Source organism: Physeter macrocephalus, chromosome 6 (genome assembly GCF_002837175.3).
Source record: "Physeter macrocephalus isolate SW-GA chromosome 6, ASM283717v5, whole genome shotgun sequence".
Classification (NCBI taxonomy): domain Eukaryota; kingdom Metazoa; phylum Chordata; class Mammalia; order Artiodactyla; family Physeteridae; genus Physeter; species Physeter macrocephalus.
In genome coordinates, this window is record NC_041219.1 from 1,510,528 (window position 1) to 1,533,013 (window position 22,486).

The following is a 22,486-nucleotide window of genomic DNA, read 5'->3' on the forward strand; positions in this document are numbered from 1 at the left end:
GGGAGAGGCCACAACAGTGAGAGGCCCGCGTACCGCGCAAAAAAAAAAAAAAAAAAAAAAAAAAGAACCCATTTAAAGCATACCGTAACCAATACAGTTTAAAGATTTTACAGAGCAGAACTCTTCATGTTCTATATGCTGACTGATCAATCCTGAATGATAAAATCAGAACCATGTAGATACCGGTCTACATTTGACTTAAAATCTTACTTTTACTTATTTCTATCACAGTTAACATACCGTATTACCAAATCACGACGTAGTACTAATTTAACCTGGAAGATATTTGTGGTGCTATTTTACAGATGTGGTGCTATTTTACAGTGATGCTTTCTTTCCTCTTTATACTCTAAAGCTTAGGCTCTAAAGTTTAGAGAGTACAGGGTGGGGCAGGGTATGGCATGCAGAGAAGCACGGGGGAGAATAGGCAGCGGAGGAGAAGTTGCTTTCATGAAAAGGAAAGCAGGGCTGAGTTAGGCTTGCCCATCCGCCTTTGGAGCCAGGAAACAGACATGCAAAAGGCTGGCTCCCCAGATGGCTCGCACTCACTTTTATTGCAGTGTCTTCCATGCCAGCCTTCCTGACATTGGCATTTGTTGGGTTCGTGGCAGGTTCCGTGTGTACCGCAGCCAGGCTCGCAGACAGCTAGAGCCAAAGGAGATAGAGAGAATGTTTCCTGAGCTTTCATTTGTCAACAGAATTACGCAGCTGCTTTTCCTGCAGTTCTTTAGAATGTGTTAGCTTTGGCTTCATGCCTTAATTTTTTTTTTCTTTCTTTCTTTCTAAGTCAATCTCCAGCTAGAAGTCAGTTTTGGACTTTTTGAAACAGTCCTGAGAGTAATCTTAAACTAGACTTGATGCTTCTCATTCACAATAGACACTCAGGAGGACTTTGAAACTGCTGGGCAATGGAAGTTCATCTTCCTTAAGAAAACTCCTAAGAGTTAAAAAGTTTGGTTGTGTGTGCGAATGTGTCTAAGCATTTTTTTACATGCATGGATTTCATACAACGTCTCTGGTCTACTTCAAGGAAACATATGTCAGTGAAGAAAGGTTAATTGTGATGCCCAAGCAACAGGCAGTAGGTACAGAAGTTATGAAGAGAGAAGAGACTCCTACTAGTTTAATTATCCTGTAACACAAGATCGGCTATGTGTACGGGGTACTTACGCTTTGAACAGAGGTCTCCTTGGTAACCTTTGGAGCACTTGCATTTACTTTTGCCAATGCATTTACCTCCATTTCGACAGGGCTGTGGGCATTTGCCTGAAATAGAGAAGAATGCAAATAAGCAAGGAACTCTGTGCTTCATTCAGAGGCAATTACATTTTTTCAAAGGAACTGCAAGGCTTTGAGAGGATCAAGCCTTTTAAGTGGCAGTTATTTCCACTTATTTCTGATCTACCCTGGCTTTGTTACTGTTTGAGTCTTGTTTTTGGAACAAACAGGCTAGTATTTTTACTTATGATTCTGGATATGTATCTTCTACAATGAATATGTTGTTCAAATGTATTTATATTACTTTTAAAATAAACAGAATAATGTTTTAACTGATTCATAAACGCTTGTAATTTAAGGTCTACTAAAAATAAAGATATGAATGACGCCCTAACTGATCTTTTCTGAGTTCTGATTTTTGTATGTCACTTCTTCTGAAAGCAGGCCTATACCTGGACACGATGACTTCTGTCTTAGCCTCGGATTCTCCAGAAAGCAGAGCCTGCGTGCAGAGTTTATTTGGGAAGTGATCCTAGGGATCAGGAATGGGGGGGTGGGGAGAGTAAAACGGCGAAGGAGGGAAAGCCAACACAAAAGTATAATATGTTTGTGGGTTGGCCATCACTATGGGCAACTGGGCTCTATCCTGCGTCGTCTTTCTGAGGAGCCAGGTAGACTGACTGTACCTTCAAGCTGACTGAAGGAAGGAAGAGGGGAGTATTTATTCATCTGTACTTGTCTCCCACTGATCAAAGGTCACCCCATGGAATAACTTTCTTGCGTTTCCATTCTGTGACTGTGTGAGTGCAGATTGTTTTTTGTTTTTGTTTTTAGTACTCAGGAGTCTCTGGGTGGAAAGCAAGAGAAGTGTGACACAGCTAAGGTGCAATTAGGCTATGTCCATGCAAAATAGGTCATAGCAGTGGCTGGAGTGAAAGGCTGGCTGAGAAGGATATGAGGTGGGGCACAAAAGGTGCCTGATTCCACACCTGTGCATTTTTCTGGAATGTCTTAGATCCTAATGATACATCATTCTTTCTTTTAGCTCTGTGCCAAATGAGTATTGCTAGTCTTTTCACAGATATTTGAATCACAGGATTTTAGAGCTGGAATAGGGCCTTAGATGTAAAAATTATATAATATTCTTCTTTTTTCTTACTTTTGAAGCTATTTATTCTCCCTCTGCATCTAGAATTTGCCATCCTAAGGCTGAAGTTTTTTTTCCAGGCAAGCATTATGCTTGACAAACATGAAGTGAATCCCATATGAAAGTAATTTTGCTAAAAACAATTTCTTCTCTTTTTATTTCTCCAAAAATGACTTTCTTCATATATAAATCAACCAAAGCAGCATTTAATCATTGTGGAGATAACAGAGACATAATATTGAGACGTTAGAGTCTCTCAAGAACCTGGAATGCCATTAGACCTGTAGGTTCTTCTGATGCAGGGACGTTCTAGAAACATGTATTAAAACAATCTTAATATTAGAATGCCACCTTTTTATTGACCATTAAAAATCCAAAAGCGTACTTTTTGATAGGTTTGGATACAAATAATAGCATTTACTATTTGGTCAAGATCCCAACTCTAATTTAAGGAAAGGAATACCTAATTCTGAATTTCCATTTGCATCAGAGAAACATCTGTCCCCATCATATGCACAAAATTGGATCATATCACAGTACTCTGCAATGCACTGGGTTTTTGCAAGTAAGCAAGATGTGCGACAATAACTATATGGCAGAAAAGATAGAGGAGTTATTGTGAAATACTTGGAGAGCCCAAGTTTCCCCATATTCTATGAGATGTGAACTTGGTGTCCAGGGATAATGCAGAGAATGATTGATGGAGAGAATCTTTTCAATGACTCCAAGGATCTTTTTGTTTTCTTGGCAAGAGGGAAGTGAGGACCCTTAGGATCACTGAAGCCAGGAAGGAGGACGTTCTCTCTTGGTTATCTCACCACAGAAATATGATTGCTGGTGACGGTTAGAAGGCCATTCCTAGATCAAATCTCATGGAGCCAAAACATCATGAAGAGATGAATGTTTTAAAATTACAAATTCTATAAGTGTCTGTAACATTGACTTCCTTTTCCTGAAAATATTTTGCAACCAATCTATCCATTGGACAGTGGTAAACTGAGGCAACTTGAGCAGTTACACATTTTTACCCAAATGAGACTAAATATTGCCTGAAGACAAACAGATTTGACTAATTCTAAACAATTTGAATTTTAACTCTAACCAGTGAGAACAGTGAGGTAAGGTATTGACAAAATAAAGATATTAAACTTCCTCTTCCCATCAGATTGTGAGGTAACTTAAATTTGTGACTATCCTTCACATAGAAAAAAGATAAAAATAGTTTACAATAAGCGCCAATAACTGTCATCTCTGGGTCTTAGAATTATGAGTGATTTTTAATTATTTTATCCAATATTCTAATTTTTTATGGAGAACACTTTATAAGTTTTATAATAAGAAGAACCCATTAAGGTATAAAAAAACATTTATAGTACAGTATAAATAATTTGGTCTTTTTAACTGAAGGTTCATTAAAGATTCTTGTAAAGTCTGTGAACCTTAAAGAACAAGATAAACAGAGGTACATACATCTAAATACTTCTAACCATGGTCTTATTTGTTAAACTGCAAGTATATCTCACAGTCAAGTCAGAATGAAGTTTGAGAAGATATCAATTCTGATAGAGGCCAGGAGAAATGAAAATATAAATAGCATCAGAATACATATTTCATTAAAAAAAAAACAGACAATAACAAGTGTTGGTAAGGATATGGAGAAATTGGAACCCTCGTACATTGCTGGTGGGAATGTAAAATGTTACAGCCACTTTGGAAAACAGTTCAGCAGTTCCTCAAAAAATTAAAGAGTTAACATGTGGTCTAGCAGTTTTACTCCTAGGTGTATACCCAAGAGAACTGAAAACATGTTCACACAAAAACTTGTACACAAATGTTCGTAGCAGCACTATTATTCGTTAAGAGTCCTAAAGTGGGAACAGCCCAAATGCCCATCAACTGATGAATGGATGAACAAAATGTGGTTGGTATATCTACACAATGCAATGTTATTTAGCAAGTAAAAGGAAGTAATGATATATGCTACAACGTAGGTGAACCTCGAAAACATGCTAAGTGAAAGAAGTCAGACATAAAAGGCCATATATTGGATGATTCTATTTATATGAAATGTCTAGAATAGGCAAATCTAAAGAGACAGGAAGTGGATTAGTGGATTCCAGGGGCTTGGGGAGAGGCAATGAGGAGTGACTGCTGATCGGTACAGGGTTTCTCTGGGGGATGATGACATGTTCTGGAATTAGAGAGAAGAGATGCTGCACAACTTTGTGACTATATTCAATTATATACTTTAAAATGGTGAATTTTACAGTATGTGAGTTGCATCTCAATTTAAAAATAGGATACATAATTCAGCTTTTTGTCTCTATTACACTAGAGGCACTTTTCAACTCAAGACCCATTTTAATTTTTTCCTAGTAATTTGGTTCCTGTAATAGAAACAAAAAATTTCCTAAAAGGATTTGAGTATAACTTGTGATGGGGATAATCAGGAGCTTTCAAAAGGCCCACATTTTTGGTGCAGTTAAAAAAAAAAAAAAGAATAGAAAACAGTTTCTGCCAATGGAAAGGTCATAAACCTAAGGGCATGAAACAGATATCTACATGAAGAGAAATGAACCCATGAACAAAGATTCATAAACATGAAGCAACTAAATATGCGAAGTTTGAGAGTAAGTATGGGAAGAAAACTGAGGGGAGTGAGCTCAGAGATATCTTTATCAGGGCAGGGTAATTAATAAGAGCAGAAACCACATCCTGACAATTAATTACATGTCCTATGGAAACTTCAGAGGTACTTCATTTGAACTCTATAAAAAACCGTCACTTCAGCTACTACTTATTAAACTACAAAAACCCACAAATAAATTAGAGGTTGAAAGTTAAAATAGGAAGTCAGTGTTATTTAATTTTGAACCCAGTACAACTTCAAAAACTATATGACTGTACCAAACATAGTGGTGTTTTATGGATACAATACAGCTGGAGGTGAAAATGCCATATTCCAGAACTTCCAGAAAGGCAGGGACACAGCACCTTTAGCAGACATGCTCACTCACATTCCTTTTGCTCCTTTTTGAGCGGGGCTTCGGTGTTATCTGTCTTCTGGGTCATAGAGCAATTGAGAGTGGGGCTGGCTCATTTCTGAGTTGAGCAGAGAGCTTCAGTGACGTGACTGGGAGATGACAGGGCCAGGGCAAGCAGTTTGGTATCCTGATTCCCAAAACAATGATTACCTACCACATTCCACCCTTACATTTTAATTTTTTTTGTATCAGAGCATGACAAACATCTAGTGAAGGCATAATGTGCACTGATTTAAAGTTTATGGAGCAACTATTTTTTTTTACATAAATAAACACTCATGAGACATTTCCTCAATCAAGATATAGAGCATTTTTGGCACCCCATAAAGTTCCTTTGTGCCCCTAATCACTATTCTTGTTTCTACGATCATTCATTACTTTTGCCTGTTCTTGAACTTCATAAAAATGGAATCATGCAGCATGCACTTTCTTGTGTCTAGCTTTTACTTAGCATAACATCTGTGCAATTCATTCATGTTGTTGCATGTGCTATTAGGTTTTTGTTTGTTTGTTTTTATTGCTCTGCACCATTTTTTCCCCTCTTTTTTCTCGAGTCTGTCCTTTTCTCTGAAATGAGTTACTAGGCTCCATCTGGTTAGGAAATGTGGCAGTGAGTTCCAGAGAAAAAACTCTCTATGCCTGCAGGTAGGTGAACAAATTCCAGCTGTCCTAAAGCTCTGATCTACATTTCCAGGCTGAAACGATGGGCTCTGCACAATGAGAAGGGGACAAAAATCACTAACAAGAAACAACGCAACGTGGTGAATAACCCAAACCCAGATAACTGAGTCAGAGAGCATTTGCTCTGAGTCATCTGTGCTGAGCTATGTCACTCTTTGCCCACCTTTAGCCAAAACAGATGGTGGCTCAATCTAGTAAAAAGAAACCACTGGCCTGAGACCTTAGACAAGCTATTCATTGTCCCTGGGCTTCAGATTCCTCATCAATAAAACGAAGGGGTTAGATGGAGCTTCTAAGTTTCCCCTCCAAACAAAGACAATGCAGGTCAATACTCACTTATTTCACACTGTTCCCCCTCAAGTCCTGGAGGGCAAATACACTTTCCAGGGTAGAAACAGGTCCCTCCGTTAAAGCAGGTGGCTGAGCAGTTTGCTGTTAGAATGAAAACAGGGTATTGCATTAGATAGTAGCTTAAATCTAACAACAACAACATTTCATTAAGGCTAAGTGATTCTTCTTAGGCATTTGCTCCTTGCCCATTTACTTATTTAACAAAACAAGCCACTTTACACATACAGGAATTGTAAGCAATTGCTTGACCATTTGCAGATTCCAGCAACGTAACAGGATACCACACACATTACACAGGACCCACCTCTAGGGGTTTACCTCTTAGTGAAAAAAGGTATCGTGTGTAAAAAAAAAAAAATTATCTTTTTAATTTTCTTATAAATATCTATGCTCTTAAAGGAGAAGAACTCTATGAACCCAAGAAAATATTTTTTAAGATGAAGGAAGAGTAAAAGGAGAAAACTTTCTTTGGAATAGGTAAAAGGGAGAGAAGTCAAAAATATTGGGATCAGACAAAGGAGAAAGCAACTTCTTTTCTGAATAAGAGAAACAGAGATGCATCTTATATAACAGGAATTTTTAAAAAATAGACTTTTTTGACATTTGCAGGAAGGAGCAATTATATTCAGGAAAAGACAGACTGTTGCCCCTTGCGGGTCCCACAGGCAGGGAAGTGGCAGCATGAGCTGGAGGGATGAAGAATGTGGGTATATTATTGTGGGAGTGCAATTAACTAGATTTTCCACGTAATAATCACACTATTTGTGATTCATACTAAACCCTCTCTCTTAGAGTCAGCTTCTGAAATTTCACTGCTCACTGGCACCTAAAATAGAGGGAGGACAGAAATGGGGACGGGGGAGAGCAAATATCTAAAAATAGACAAGTTGGCTCATTCTGTAAAGGAGATGAAAATAAGAACTTGATTCTCAGCTCTTCCAGTTTTATGGCCTATTTGTTCTTGTCCTATATAAAACAGGCCAAAGTTGGCTATAGATGAACGAAAGCTGGAATAAGCTTTCAGTAAGAAAATCAGAAAGGAAATCCAAAAGTTCTAAGTGTATGCTTTCTTTGTGGAAAAGAAGTCCAACTGGAATATTCTATGAATATCATGCTTCTTAAATGATAAAGCTTTTTGTTAAAAATCATAAGTACCTCTCAGCTTAAGGCCATGCTGTACTTGCTTTGGCAAAATCAAGCCTCCTGATGTAGAGGGGAACAGCAGCATTGGGGTATGGAATTTAGGATTTAGGAGAATCAGCTCTTGGACTTCCTCTTTGCTACTTGCTGCTAGTATTGTTAGGGCTAGACAGGTTTTTATTTTTAATTATGGAATGTTTCACGAATTTGCATGTCATCCTTATGCAGGGGCCATGCTAACCTTCTCTGTATCATTCCAATTTTAGTATATGTGCTGCTGAAGCGAGCACAAGACAGTTGCTTTTGTGAGCATGTCCTGTCTCCCCACTTGTCCCTGTTTCTCCTGGGGATAATAAGAAGAGATGAGAAAACATCAGGACCTGTGTCCACTTGGCTGGAGCCCTCTGGGCACTATCCCTTACTAATGTGTAGAATGCAATGAACCTGGGAGTATAATAAAAAGTTACAGAATATGACAAAGCTGATTATTGAATTTGGCCACACCCTTAGTATTTGCATAATACTTTACCATCTGGACCAAGCTTCTCTACATTTCTGTTGTGCCATGATTCTTGACTCAGAAAATGAGCCAGAGACACTAAGTAACTTTCACTGGGGCTGAGGGTTTGCTAGGCCAGTGTTTAACTACTCAACTGTTAAAGTTTGCAACAGATGTCCCAAGAGCCAATAAAAGTTAATCCTTAGTGTTTCTTCAAATATGTAGGGCTAAGGTCTAGCTCCATGCCAGTAATTAAACCATTTTTCAGAAGATCTACACTCCCTCCTGGTTAATAAATGCATCTTTTTGTTGAGGGAGTAAAAAACATTATATTTTAATGTTCCCAGATCTCTGGGGAAACCAAGTGGAATTTCAACAGACTTTCCAAAAGAATAAAAAAAAAGTTACTGGAGTCTGAAAAGTAAGAAAATCTTTCATCTGAAAGGTAAAATATTACAAATGTAAAAGAAACTGGAATACACATAGATCTTTTCCTTCAACAGGGACCATGCAGCATTTGTGACACCATAGCGTAAGAAAAACATTACAATTGACAGTCCACTGTGCAAATACACCAATAACAGCCTCATCTATGTAAGCAGGCCTCACAACTGGTCTTTCTAAACCTGATAATACATTCATTCTTCATCCAAATCTCTGAAGGATTTGCTCTATTTCCCAATAGTTTTGAGATAATACGAGTTTAATTCTGCTTCAGGAATTAACTTCTGCCCAGTTTTGAAGTAGCAGAGATGCTGAAGGCTACATTTAGACAAATGCAAAGAAGCTTCACAAGAAAGAATTTTATTCACTGGCTATTATTATCATTGTCATTAGTGCTTAATCTTTATGAACATAAAATTTTAAAATTATTTTCACTCCAATGCTATAGTTTTAGAACATCACTTACAACTAAAAGGTAGAGATGCTCTCACACATGATCTCATTTAGCATAGAGGTGGGGGAACCAGGGGCCAATGGCTTAATTTCCAGTTTAGAGTTGGGAAAAGCATCGCCCACAGAGATGAGGTTCTCTGCCCAGAAGCAGTCACTGGTAGAGGAACTAGGATGTGAAACAGGTAGCCTGAGTGGCAACATGGTACAGTGGAGGGTGTGAATTTGGGCCAAGCTACTCAAGCTCTATAAACCTCATTTTGCTTAGCTGAGATTGAGATGGATGATGCTTTACATATCTCAAAAGATTGTTGAGAGTAAAGTTAGGTAATTGTATGAAGGTACTTTGTATATCATAAAATAACAGACAACCATAAATGACTATTCTGACTCATATTAAGGGCTCTTCCCTTTAGCTTTTCCTTCTTTTTTAAAAAGCTGCTCATTTCAATCTTAACTGGTGCTATCTGCATTATCAGTAAAGAGACACTCCTCTAAAATAACACATCATTTTATTTTGAGGCAAGTAGTTATTTAAAAGAAACAGTGCCCTACTCATGCAGTTAGCATTTTGGACACAAGGATAATTTCATTAAATACATACACTTTAAGGATATAATTTAATTTTTTTTCCATAAAAGATGTGAACTGGGCAAAATAGATAGGTGTCCTGTAAAGAGTATGAATCATTCAGTACTATTTTAGAGCCACATTTGAATCCACTTTCTGAGAGTAAAATCTGGCTATGATGCAGCATCATAGGAAGGAGGATCCTGATCTCTCAGGGATGTGATCTGTGAGCAGAGAATTAAATTCGGGATCAGTGAACTTCTAGGTCAGGCAATTTGGAAGAGATTGTTTCATTTCAGTCTTTGAAGCTCACCCATAAAACTAATTTGGGACATACCAAAACCCCAATGGGGAAGGAGCAGTTAATTGTTCACAAAAATCCATGCTCCCCTCCCATAAAGTTGTCATTGGGAGATGGTTGTCCAACCAGGGATGACATTTCTCCTGCCTGCATCCAGGTAGGATCATGGAGCTAATTCCTACCCATGGAATAGGTGTTGAAGTTTTGTAGGTCACTTCTGAGATTTTTTTTGTTTTGTTTGTTTTTTAAGCAGTACCTACTCCAGTCTTTCTTTCTCTGCGTATTGGCTGGATCTGGAGAGCTCCAAAGCTCTAGGCAGAACCACTGATGGAAGGCACCTGGGACCCTAAATCACTGCATGGAGAAGAACTGCCCTGCCCACTGACCAAGTATTCCTGCCCTGGAGCATTCTGTGAGCAAATGTAAACTTGTACTGTGTTAAGCTACACTAAAATTTGGGGTTAAAGTTATAGCAGCCAACTGAGCCCGCGCGGCACAACTACTGAAGCCCGTGCACCTAGAGCCCATGCTCCGCTACAAGAGAAACCACCGCAATGAGAAGCCTGCACACAGCAACGAAGAGAGCCCCCACTTGCCGCAACTAGAGAAAGCCTGTGCACAGCAACGAAGACCCAATGCAGCAATAAATAAATAAATTTATATTAAAAAAACAACAACAAAAAAGTTATAGCAGCCAGTGAAGTGATTCATCCTATTTACAGAGCTGTTGTGAAGAGTGATGATATAGGAAATATACGTCTTTTAATCAAACACTTAAAAAGTAAAAAGAACCTTGTTCTTAGAAAGTTACCTTTATCACAATTGACTCCATAGAATCCAGGTGGACAGATGCAGAAACCGGGAGTAACACAAAGCCCGCCGTTCATGCATCGTGGTGTGCAAAGGGCTAATGGGGAGAGAGAATTCTGATTAAGACCAAATAGGGTTTTGCGATTAGGACCATTTTGGAAATGTCAATAATACAACAGGTCTGTATTTTCAAGCTTTGTAGTTGACACTAAAGTAGTCACTGTTTAGAGATACAAGTTTGCTATATTAAAAATTATTTTTATGCAATAAATAAAGCTATTTTTCAACCAATTTCATAGAAGAGAATTAAAATTTGCCCAGAATCATTACTTTAACTAAGATGTGGTCTTCTTAAGACTGTAAATATTTTTTCTTGCCTTATTTCCTCAATCATCCAATTTCAAAATCAGTGCAGATGAAGGTCAGGACAAGATGGCAGAGTAGGACTTTGACCTCACCTCCTCTCACGAGCACACCAAAATCACAACTAAGTGCTAAACAATCATCGATAAAAAGATTGGAACCTACCAAAAAAGATATTCCACATCCAGAGACATAAAGAAGAAACCACAACAAGACAGTAGGAAGAGCACACTCGTGATATAATCAAATCCCATACCCCTCAGGTGCGCAACTCATAAACTGGAGAATAGTTATATTGCAGAAGTTCTCCCACAGGAGTGAGAATTCTGAGTCCCACATCAGGCTCCCGAGCCTGGAGGTCTGACATCGGGAATAGGAACTCCCAGAGCAGTTGGTTTTGAAGGCCAGCGGGGCTTGAATGCAGGAGCTCCACAGGACTGGGGGAAACAGAGACTCCACTCTTGGAGGGTGCATACCAGGTCTTGTGTAACTGGGAGCCAGGGCAAAAGTAATGACTTCATAGGAGCCTGGGCCAGACTCATCTAGTTTTGAAGGGTCTCTAGGGTCGGGAGGCAGCTGTGGCTCACTCTGGGGACAAGGACACTGGTGGCAGAGGTATCAGGGAGTATTCCTTGGTACGAGCTCTCCTGGAGGCCGACACTTTGCCACCAAGACCTGGCCCCACCCAACAGCCTGTAGGCTCCAGTGCTGGGACACCTCAGGCCAAACAACAAACAGGGTAGGAACACAGCCCCACCCATCAGCAGACAGGCTTCCTAAAGACTTCCTGAGCCCACAGCCGCCTCTAGACATACCCCTTAACATGGCCCTCCCCAACAGACGGCCAAGACCCAGCTGCACTCACCAGTGAGCAGGCACTGGCCCCTCCCACCAGGAAGCCTACACAAGCCTCTAGACCAGCCTCACCCACCAGGGGGCAGACACCAGAAGCAAGAATACTATGATCCAGCAGGCTGCAGAACTGAGTCCACAAACACAGGTCAGAATCTACCAGCTGGTCCCTGGCCCCTGGGCAATGAGAGGGGAGTGTACTTCTGGGACACACAGGACATCCCCTACAGAGGGCCATTCCTCCAAGGTCAAGAAACATAACTAACCTACCACATACATAAAAATTCAAATAAAAGTTTAGACAAAATGAGATGGCAGAAGAATATATTCCAGACAAAAGAACAAGATAAAACCCCAGAAGACCAACTAAGTGGAGATAGATAGGCAATCTACCCAAGAAAGAGTTCAGAGTAATGATCGTAAAGATGATCCAAGAACTCAGGAAAACAATGGATGCACAGAGTGAGAGTTTTTAACAAAGAATTCAAAAATATAAAAAACAACCACACAGTTGAAGAATACAATAATTGAAATGAAAAAATACACTAGAAGGAATCAACAGCAGAATGAATGAGGCAGAAGAACGTACAAGTAAGCTGGAAGACAGAGGGAGTGGTGGAAATCATTGCCACGGAACAGAATAAAGAAAAACGAATGAAAAGAAATGAGGACAATTTAAGACACCTCTGGGACAATATCAAATGCACCAGTATTTGCATTTTATGGGTCGCAGAAGGAGAAAAGAGAGAGAAAAGGCCTGAGAAAATATTTGAAGAGATAATAGCTGAAAAATTCCCTAACATGGGAAAGGAAGCAGTCACCCAACTCCAGAAAGTGCAGAGAGATCCATACAGGATTAAACCAAGGAGGAACACACCAAGACATCTACTCATCAAATTGACAAAAATTAAAGATAAAGATAAAATATTAAAAGCAACAAGGGAAAAGCGACAAATAACGAAGAAGGGAATCCCTGTAAAGTTATCAACTGATTTTTCAGCAGAAATTCTGCAGGCCAGAAGAAAGTAGCATGGTATATTTAAAGTGATGAAAGAGAAAAACCTACAACGAAGAATACTCTACCTAGCAAGGCTCTCATTCAGATTTGATGGAGAAATTAAAAGCTTTACAGACAAGCAAAACCTAAAAGAATTCAGCACCACCAAATTAGCTTTATAGCAAATGCTAAAGGAACTTCTCTAGGTGGAAAAGAAAAGGCCACAACTAGAAATTAGAAAATTATGAAATGGGAAAGGTCACCAGTAAAGGCAAACATACAGTAAAGGTAGGAAATCATCTGCACACAAATACAATATCAAAACCAGCAATTGTGAGAACAGGAGAGTACAAATGCAGGATATTGGAAATGCATTTGAAATTAAGAGATCGGTAACTTAAAACAATTGTGTATATGTATAGACTGATATATCAAAACCTCATGGTAACTGCAAACCAAAAATCTATAATATATATACACACAAAAAAGAAAAAGGAATCCAAACACAACACTGAAGATAGTCATCAAATCACAAGAGAACAAAAGAGGAAAGGAAGAAAAAAGACCTGCAAAAACAAATCCAAAACAGTTAACAAAATGGCAATAGGAACATACATATTGATAATTACCTTAAGTGTAAATAGATTAAATGCTCCAACCAAAAGACACAGACTGGCTAAATGGATACAAAAACAAGACCTGTATATACGCTGTCTATAAAAGACCTACTTCAGATCTAGAAACACATACAGACTGAAAGTGAGGAGATGGAAAAAGATATTGCATGCAAATGGAAATCAAAAGAAAGCTGGAGTAGCAATACTCATATTAGACAAAATAGACTTTAAAATAAAGACTGTTGCAAGAGATAAATGAAGGACACTACATAATGAGCAAGGGATCAATCCAAGAAGAAGATAATAACAATTGTAAATATATATGCACCCAACATAGGAACACCTCAATAATAAGGCAAACGTTAACAGACATAAATGGAGAAATTGATAGTAACACAGTAATAGTGGGGGATTTTAACACCCCACTTACATCAATGGACAGATCATCCAGACAGAAAATCAGTAAGGAAACACAGGTCTCAAATGACACATTAGACCAGATGGACTTAATTGATATTTATAAAGCATTCCATCTGAAAGCCTCAGAATACACATTCTTTTCAAGTACACATGAACATTCTCCAGGATAGATCACATATTGGGTCACAAATCAAGCCTCAGTAAATATAAGAAAATTGAAATCATATCAAGCATCTTTTCTGACCACAACACATGAGATTAGAAATCAACTAAAAGAAGAAAACTGCAAAAAATACGTGCTATTAAATAACCAATAGATCACTGAAAAAATCAAAGAGGAAATCAAAAAATACCTAGAGACAAATGAAAATGTAAACATGATGATCCAAATGCTATGGGATGCAGCAAAAGCAGCTCTAAGAGTGAAGTTTATAATGATACAAGCTTACCTCAGGAAACAAGAAAAATCTCAAATAAACAACCTAACATTACACCTAAAGCAACTAGAGAAAGAAGAACAAATAAAACCCAAAGTTAGCAGAAGGAAAGAAATCATAAAGATCAGAGCAGAAATAACGAAATAGAGACAAAGAAAACAATAAAAAAGATCAATAGAAGTAAAAGCTGGGGCTTCCCTGGTGGCGCAGTGGTTGCGCGTCCGCCTGCCGATAGCTGGTTCTTTGAAAAGATGAATATAACTGATAAGCCTTTAGCCAGACTCATCAAGAAAAAAAGGGAGAGGGCCCAAATCAATAAAATTAGAAGTGAAAAAGGAGAAGTTACAATTGACACCACAAATACAAAGGACCATAACAGACTAAGCCACTATATGCCAATAAAATGGACAACCTAGAAGACATGGACAAATTCTTAGAAAGGTACAATCTCCCAAGATTGAACCAAGAAGAAATAGAAAATATGAACAGACCAATTACCAGTACTGAAATTGAATCTGTGATGCAAAAACTCCAAACAAACAAAAAAAGTCCAGGACCAGACGGCTTCACAGGTGAATTCTAACAAACATTTAGAGAAGAGTTAACACCTATCCTTCTGAAGCTATTCCAAAAAATTATAGAGGAAGCATCACTCCCAAACTCATTCTATGAGCCCACCATCACCCTGATACCAAAACCAGACAAAGATACCACACACACACAAAAATTAGAGGTCAATATCACTGATGAACATACACGCTAAAATCCTCAACAAAATACTAGCAAACTGAATCCAATGATACATTAAAAGGATCATACCCAGTGATCAAGTGGGGTCTATTCCAGTCATGCAAGGATTTTTCAATATCCTCAAATCAATCTGTGTGATACACCACATTAACAAATTGAAGAATAACAATCATATGATCATCTCAGTAGATGCAGAAAAAGCTTTTGATAAAATTCAACATCCATTTATGATAAAAACTCTCCAGAAAGTGGGCATAGAAGGAACATACCTCAACATAATACAAGCCATATATGACAAATGCACAACTAACATCATACTCAACAGTGCAAAGCTGAAAGCATTTCCTCTAAGATCAGGAACAAGACAAGGATGTCTATTCTTTTATTCAACATAGTTTTGGAAGTCCTAACCACAGCAATCAGAGAAGAAAAAGAAATAAAAGGGATCCAAATTGGAAAAGAAGTAGTAAAACTGTCAGTGTTTGCAGATGACATGATGCTATATATAGAAAATCCTCAAGACGCTACCAGAAAGCTACTCAGATCATCAATGAATTCAGTAAATTTACAGGATACAAAATTAATACACAGAAATCCGTTGCATTTCTATACACTAACAATGAAAGAGCAGAAAGAGAAATTAAGGAAACAATTCTACTTACCATCACATCAGAAGGAATGAAATACCTAGTAATAAACCTACCTAAGGAGGCAGAAGACCTGTACTCTGAAAACTATAAGATGCTGATGAAAGAAACTGAAGATGACCCAAACAGATGGAAAGATGTACTGTGTTCTTGGGTTGGAAGAATCAATATTGTTAAAATGACCATACTACCCAAGGCAATCTACAAATTCAATGTCATCCCTATCAAATCATGAACAGCATTTTTCACAGAACTAGAGCAAAAATTTTAAAATATGTATGGAAACACAAAAGACCCCGAATAGCCAAAGCAATCTTGAGAAAGAAAAATGGAGCTGGAGGAATCAGGTTCCCTGACTTCAGACTATACCACAAACCTACAGTAATCAAAACAGTATGGTACTGGCACAAAAACAGACACATAGATCAATGGAACAGGATGGAAAGCCCAGAACTAAATCCATGTACCTATGGTCAATTCTTCTATGACAAAGGAGGAAATACTATAAAATGGAGAAAAGACTGTCTCTTCAATAAGTGGTGCTGGGAAAACTGGACAGCTACATGTAAAAGAATGAAATTAGAACATTCTCTAACACCATATACCAAAAAGAACTCAAAATGGATTAAAGACCTAAATGTAAGACCAGATACTATAATATTCGTAGAGGAAGACATAGGCAGAACACTCTTTGAGATAAATTGCAGGAATATCTTTTTGGATCCATCCCCTAGAGTAATGGAAATTAAAAAATAAACAAATGGGACCTAATTAAACTTAAAAGCTTTTGCACAGCAAAGGAACCCATAAACAAGAAGAAAAGACAACCCTCAGAATGGGAGAAAATATTTGCAAACAAAGCAACTGACAAAGGATTAATCTCCAAAATATACAAGCAGCTCATGCAGCTCAATATCAAAAAAACAAACAACCCAATAAAAAAATGGGCAGAAGACCTAAATAGACATTTCTCCAAAGAAGGCATACAGATGGCCAAGAGGCACATGAAAAGCTGCTCAACATCACTAATTATTAGAGAAATGCAAATCAGAATACAATGAGGTACCACCTCACACTGGTCAGAATGGCCATCATCAAAAATTCTACAGATAATAAATGCCAGAGAGGGTGTGGAGAAAAAGGAACCCTCCTACACTGTTGGTGGGAATGTAAATTGCACCCAGTGTTCATTGCAACACTGTTTACAATAGCCAAGACATGGAAGTAACTTAAATGTGCATCGATAGATGAATGGATAAAGAAGATGTGAGATATATATACATATATATATATACACACACACACACACACATACAATGGAATATTACTCAGCCATAAAAGGAATAAAATAATGCCGTTTGCAGCAGCATGTATGGACCTAGGGATAATCATACTAAATGAAGTGAACTAGACAGACAAAGACAAATATCATATGATACCACTTATATTTGGAATCTAAAAACAAAGATACAAATGAACTTATATACAAAACAGAAACAGACCCATAGGCATAGAAAGCAAACTTATGGTTACCAAAGGAGAAATGGAAGGTGGGGGAGGGATAAATTAGGAGGTTGGGATTAACAGATACACACACTACTAGATAACCAAGGACCTACTGTATAGCACAGAGAACTATACTCAATATTTTGTAATAACCTATATGGGAAAAGAATCTGAAAAAAAAATATATATATATATATAACTGAATCACTTTTTTGTACACCTGAAACTAACAACGCTGTAAACCAACTATATTTCAATTAAGAAAATAAAATAAAGAAAAAGTCAATGCAAACAAGAAAAAAATCTATTTTTTTAAGATGAAAAATATTTTGCTTACTCTGGTCAAATAAGCTCAGTATATATGTGAGCTTGTGGTTTAGACACCTTTGTGGTTAATAAACATTTTCGTGTTCATCTCTTTTTTCATATAGCTTTCTTAGTAGTAATTTCACTGAAATATATATATTTACTACACAAATGATTTTTTTTTTTTTTGCCTAGAGCACCTTCATAACAGGTGTAGACTTAATTGTGAAACAAGCTACTTTTAATTGGAGTAGATACTTTCAAATCACTCATAATACTAGCTTTTTAAAACCAATTTTAGTGGTGGGAATAAAACTCAAAACTTCATAAGATTATGCTAAAGCATAGTATATATAATAGTGAATTGCGGAGGGGGATGGAGGAGAGTGAAAGTGGCCACAAAGAATGTAGACATTGTGCCAGTTTTCTGCTCCTGTCACCACATATTGGATTTAACAGAAAACCACTCCTAGAAGAATAATTTCCAATAGCTTTTCTGTGGCTTTTTAAGACTGCACAAATCCTTATAATGTGACCAGAAAAATAATTTCAGGTGATGTGTTAAAAATACATGTGGGGCTCCTGTGTAACACCCATTTCATTAGGAAGCAAGCAGGGAAGCTGGCTGTCTCTGTTCTTACCTTTCTCACAGTGAGGTCCGTAGAATCCATCAGGACACTGGCAGACCCGTCTTTCATTACAAAAGCCTCCATTTCGGCACCCTCCTGGGCACTCAGCTTCACCAAAGAGAAACAAGGTTTATATAGACAGCTTTCAAATCATGTTGAGTGAATTACAGGGAGCATGAAGAGGCTAACGGTCACTTTTTCCCCAGCACGCCAATTATCATAATTTATTGAATACCAGTGCTTCCACTTCATTCTCTCTACACTGCCTGTACTTCACTAAGTCTTCATGAAAGTAAGATACTGCCTCTCAATCCTACTTCCAACAGTAGGGAGCTCGTGGAAGAAGGCAAAGCAAGCTTTATGTTCTGCCTTCCTCCCACCCATCAATCTACTGCACCTCCTTAAATTCACACTGAAACAGAATGATGGATATTGCCCTCAATATTCATTTTCAGAGGGGGGAATGACCTTTTGGTACATCTTTAGGGCACTGAAAGCCTCCAGGGCTTAGACTCTGTGTTGGAAGAGCTTGTATCAGGATGGGAAAGGAGATAGCATGGGAAAGCCTTCATGCTTAACTGGGTATCCGGGCTGTGATGGAGAGGTGCCTTTGCCTGGCAGAAATCACTGGCGTGATCTTTGGAAGTCAAACGCACCAAGCTTTTGGCAGGGGGTATGGGTCGTAGTAGTTGCTGGTGATGACTGGCACCCTTGCTATGAGGGTGGGGACTCCCAAAGATTGTGTTGGAGGAGGGAAAGAAGAGAGGTGGAAGACAGGGCATTTTGAAGGGTACTGGAGTTCCTAAAATTGTGAGTGCAGTCAAAGCAGAGAAAGTCTGTCTTAGTACTATTAGTGGACCCTGCGTTTACCCCTTCTCCCGCTGGTGTGGTTTTAATTCTACAAAGTAATTATCTATCTAGCTAGCTACAATTTTTGGCCCAAATCACACCTGGAAGCCTTATGAGCCTTCTCTGGAATCACCATCACTGATTACCTTGTTGACATGTTTTAAAGAAGATGGCATTTTGAGGTGTCTGCAGGATGGTGTTGCCTTCAGAATTCATTACAATCACATTCACTTCAAACGCTGCCACTCCATCTTGTTTGCCGAGACATGGAAAACCAACTTGAACAACTAAAGAAAAAGAAGGTATGGAGAAACAGTTTATCTAATTGATCCCAGTTTTACAGAAATCTTGGTAAGAGAGACAAAGAACAAAGCAAAAATGTTCACATTTTGTTATCAGACATGCTTGTATCTCCACTAGAGTAGGGACTGTATTTTGACTACCTGGGCATTCTCCACAGAACGTGTACATCATGCTGAGTGGAGAATTAATGACCCTCATTAATTTGTACCCTACTAATATGAAACTGGGGATATTTTGTTCATAGTCTGAACTTGTACCATCTTGAAAAAAAAGATGGTAAAATGTTCTCTAAAAAGTAAAGGTGCAAATAGGTAGCATAGATTAATTAGGAGAAGAAACTTTGTGAACACCTTCACCAGCCTCCATATAATTCAAAAAGAGCTAAAAGTCAGCACTGCAGAATCTATTAAATAAAGCCCTATAAGCAACACCCCACTGGTTTATTTTTACTCTGTATTCTTGAAAGTGACAAAATATCTTCTTTGGAAATATTCTACAACTCAGACTAGACCCCAATCATTGGACTGAGTTAATAAATTTAATATTTTCTCAGGCTATTTGTTAATATTGAGAAGTGTCCATATCTTGGGGATCTAGAAGAGAGTTCGCTGTGATGAAGTAATCTCACAATAGACATATATAATGGTTTAGGTTCCTAAAGAGGAGCCACTTCTTTTTAGTGAAACTGATGATCACTTGGGGTATGTAGGTGTAGACTAAGCAGAGAGTGGGAACTAATAGTGTTGCTGTACAGAGACAGCGAGAAGTTGTCCACAACTTCAGCTGTGAAATACCCACAAATCATTGGGTGGAAGTTGGCTCAAGTCATTGGCTGAGAGGCTGACTTCATAAATTTCTGAAATCCACTGGATTATCCTAACATATGCACTGGAGAAGACTGATATAGCTGATCCACTAGACTCCAGTTATTCCTTATGAATATAACAAATATTGCTAAGAGGTATACATACATATGAAACTCTGTTTCATTTTGTTTCTGTATGGCAGGTTATGGTTACTGCCAAGCTTGGGAAAATCATACCATGCCAAGAAAAATCCTTTCCCTTCAGAGTTTTCATAAACCTTTCCCCTAGTTTTACAAGAAGAAATGAGCTAGAAATCAGTGTGCTTTTTTCCATAATGCACTGCACACCAGTTGGTCATACAATCTTCTTAACGTGCTTGGCAACGAGAAACCACTCTCAAGGCTTTGGCATTGTCAGTGTTCATTACTGTGCTCTTCTCCAAATAACATGGGTTTCCAGTTCTCCTGAATCTTGAGATCTGAGCATTGTAAATAATTAAATGATGAAAAAACCCAGATATTTGAACAGAAATAAAAAGAGAGAAAAAAAACAAACTTGTGTCTGAAGTCCCAAAGTATAATTGTCCCCACTGAAAACCTTGGTTTAATGAAATTGTATATATGAAAATGCAAATTTACAAAATACAAAAAAAATCCATAGTAGGGATTTCCATTTCAAAAGGAAGCAAAGACTGCACAAGGAAAATTGCGTTGGATCTGTTATTGCGTGATACTTGTGAAATATACATAGGAGTCTTTCTTATGGCTGCATCCCGGATCTGGAAATTTTACTTGGGGACCAAGGGGATCTGAAAGGCTACATGGATACAGAAGATTTGCAAAAAGCAAGACTCCGATTCTTGTCGTAGAGCTCAAAGACTTCCTCACTTACCAGCCTTTTCTTTCCTTGTTTGTAAAAAATGTCTTCCCTTTTTTTCTGCCCTCTCCTCCATCATTCTCTCCTTTTCTATCTGCCTCTTCTTTTTTCTCCCAGTTTTCTTTTTTTTCCCCTGCTCTGCACCTGGATTGTATCTTCACTGAACAATCAGGCACTTTGAGAACTAACTGGAGGCAGTCTTGTAGGGAAGAGCTGTATGGAATTATCTGCTTTTATGGTGAACTTGGCATTTGTGAATGGGTATCCTGTTCACGATATTAATTGCTAGCAAAAACAAGGAAAAGAGCACAGGAGTAAAACGTGGATTTTTCTGAATACGCATTGTGATGACCAGCAGTTACCTTACCGACTGATATCCAGAGAAGAATAATTTGGAAGACTCTTGTGTCCGTGTGGATGACAGGCTCTTGGTGCTCCAGCCAGGCGTCAGGGCTGTGCCTCTGAGGTGGGAGAGCCAAGTTCAGGACACTGGTCCACAAGAGACCTCCAAGCTCCACGTAATATCAAATGGAGAAAATCTCCCAGAGATCTCCAGCTCAACACCAAGACCAAGCTCCACTCAACGACCAGCAAGCTACAGTGCTGGACACCCTATGCCAAACAACTAGCAAGACAGGAAACACAACCCCATACATTAGCAGAGAGGCTGCATAAAATCATAATAAGGTGACAGACACCCCAAAACACACCACCAGACGTGGACCTGCCCACCAGAAAGACAAGATCCAGTCTCATCCACAAGAACACAGGCACTAGTCCCCTCCAGCAGGAAGCCTACAAAACCCAATGAACCATCCTTAGCCACTGGGGACAAACACCAAAAACAATGGGAACTACGAAACTGCAGCCTGAGAAAGGAGACCCCAAACATAGTAAGTTAAGCAAAATGAGAAGACAGAGAAACACACAGCAGATGAAGGAGCAAGGCAAAAACCCACCACACCTAACAAATGAAGAGGAAATGGGCAGTCTACCTTAAAAAGGATTCAGAATAATTATAGTAAAGATGATCCAAAATCTTGGAAACAGAATGGAGAAAACACAAGAAACGTTGAACAAGTACCTAGAAGAACTAAAGAGCAAACAAACAGTGATGAACAGCACAATTAATGAAATTAAAAATTCTCTAGAAGGGATCAATAGCAGAATAACTGAGGCAGAAAAACGGATAAGTGACCTGAAAGATAAAAAGTGGAGATAACTACTGCAGAGCAGAATAAAGAAAAAAGAATGAAAAGAATTGAAGACAGTCTCAGAGACGTCTGGGACAACATTAAACGCACCAACATTCGAATTATAGGGGTCCCAGAAGAAGAAGAGAAAAAGAAAGGGACTGAGGAAATATTTGAAGAGATCATACTTGAAAACTTCCCTAATATGGGAAAGGAAATAGTTAATCAAGTCTAGGAATCACAGAGAGCCCCATACAGGATAAATCCAAGGAGAAACACG

General features: G+C 38.4%; 1 protein-coding gene and 1 non-coding gene across 2 annotated transcripts in view; both read right to left on the minus strand.

Moving 5' to 3' along the window:
• The window catches only part of WIF1 (WNT inhibitory factor 1), a 92,257-nt gene that overhangs the window by 4,278 nt on the left and 65,493 nt on the right, over window positions 1–22,486 (minus strand). The window contains exons 4-9 of the mRNA XM_024122917.3: window positions 19,175–19,315; window positions 18,192–18,287; window positions 10,657–10,752; window positions 6,427–6,522; window positions 1,171–1,266; window positions 550–645 (exon numbers count right to left, since the gene is read on the minus strand). Of these exons, the coding sequence (XP_023978685.1) occupies window positions 550–645; window positions 1,171–1,266; window positions 6,427–6,522; window positions 10,657–10,752; window positions 18,192–18,287; window positions 19,175–19,315 (621 nt within the window). The remainder of the gene's footprint in view (window positions 1–549; window positions 646–1,170; window positions 1,267–6,426; window positions 6,523–10,656; window positions 10,753–18,191; window positions 18,288–19,174; window positions 19,316–22,486) is intronic.
• Window positions 7,765–7,871, minus strand: LOC112064731 (U6 spliceosomal RNA). Its single transcript, XR_002891633.1, has one exon. It is a non-coding gene; the product is annotated as a U6 spliceosomal RNA (small nuclear RNA).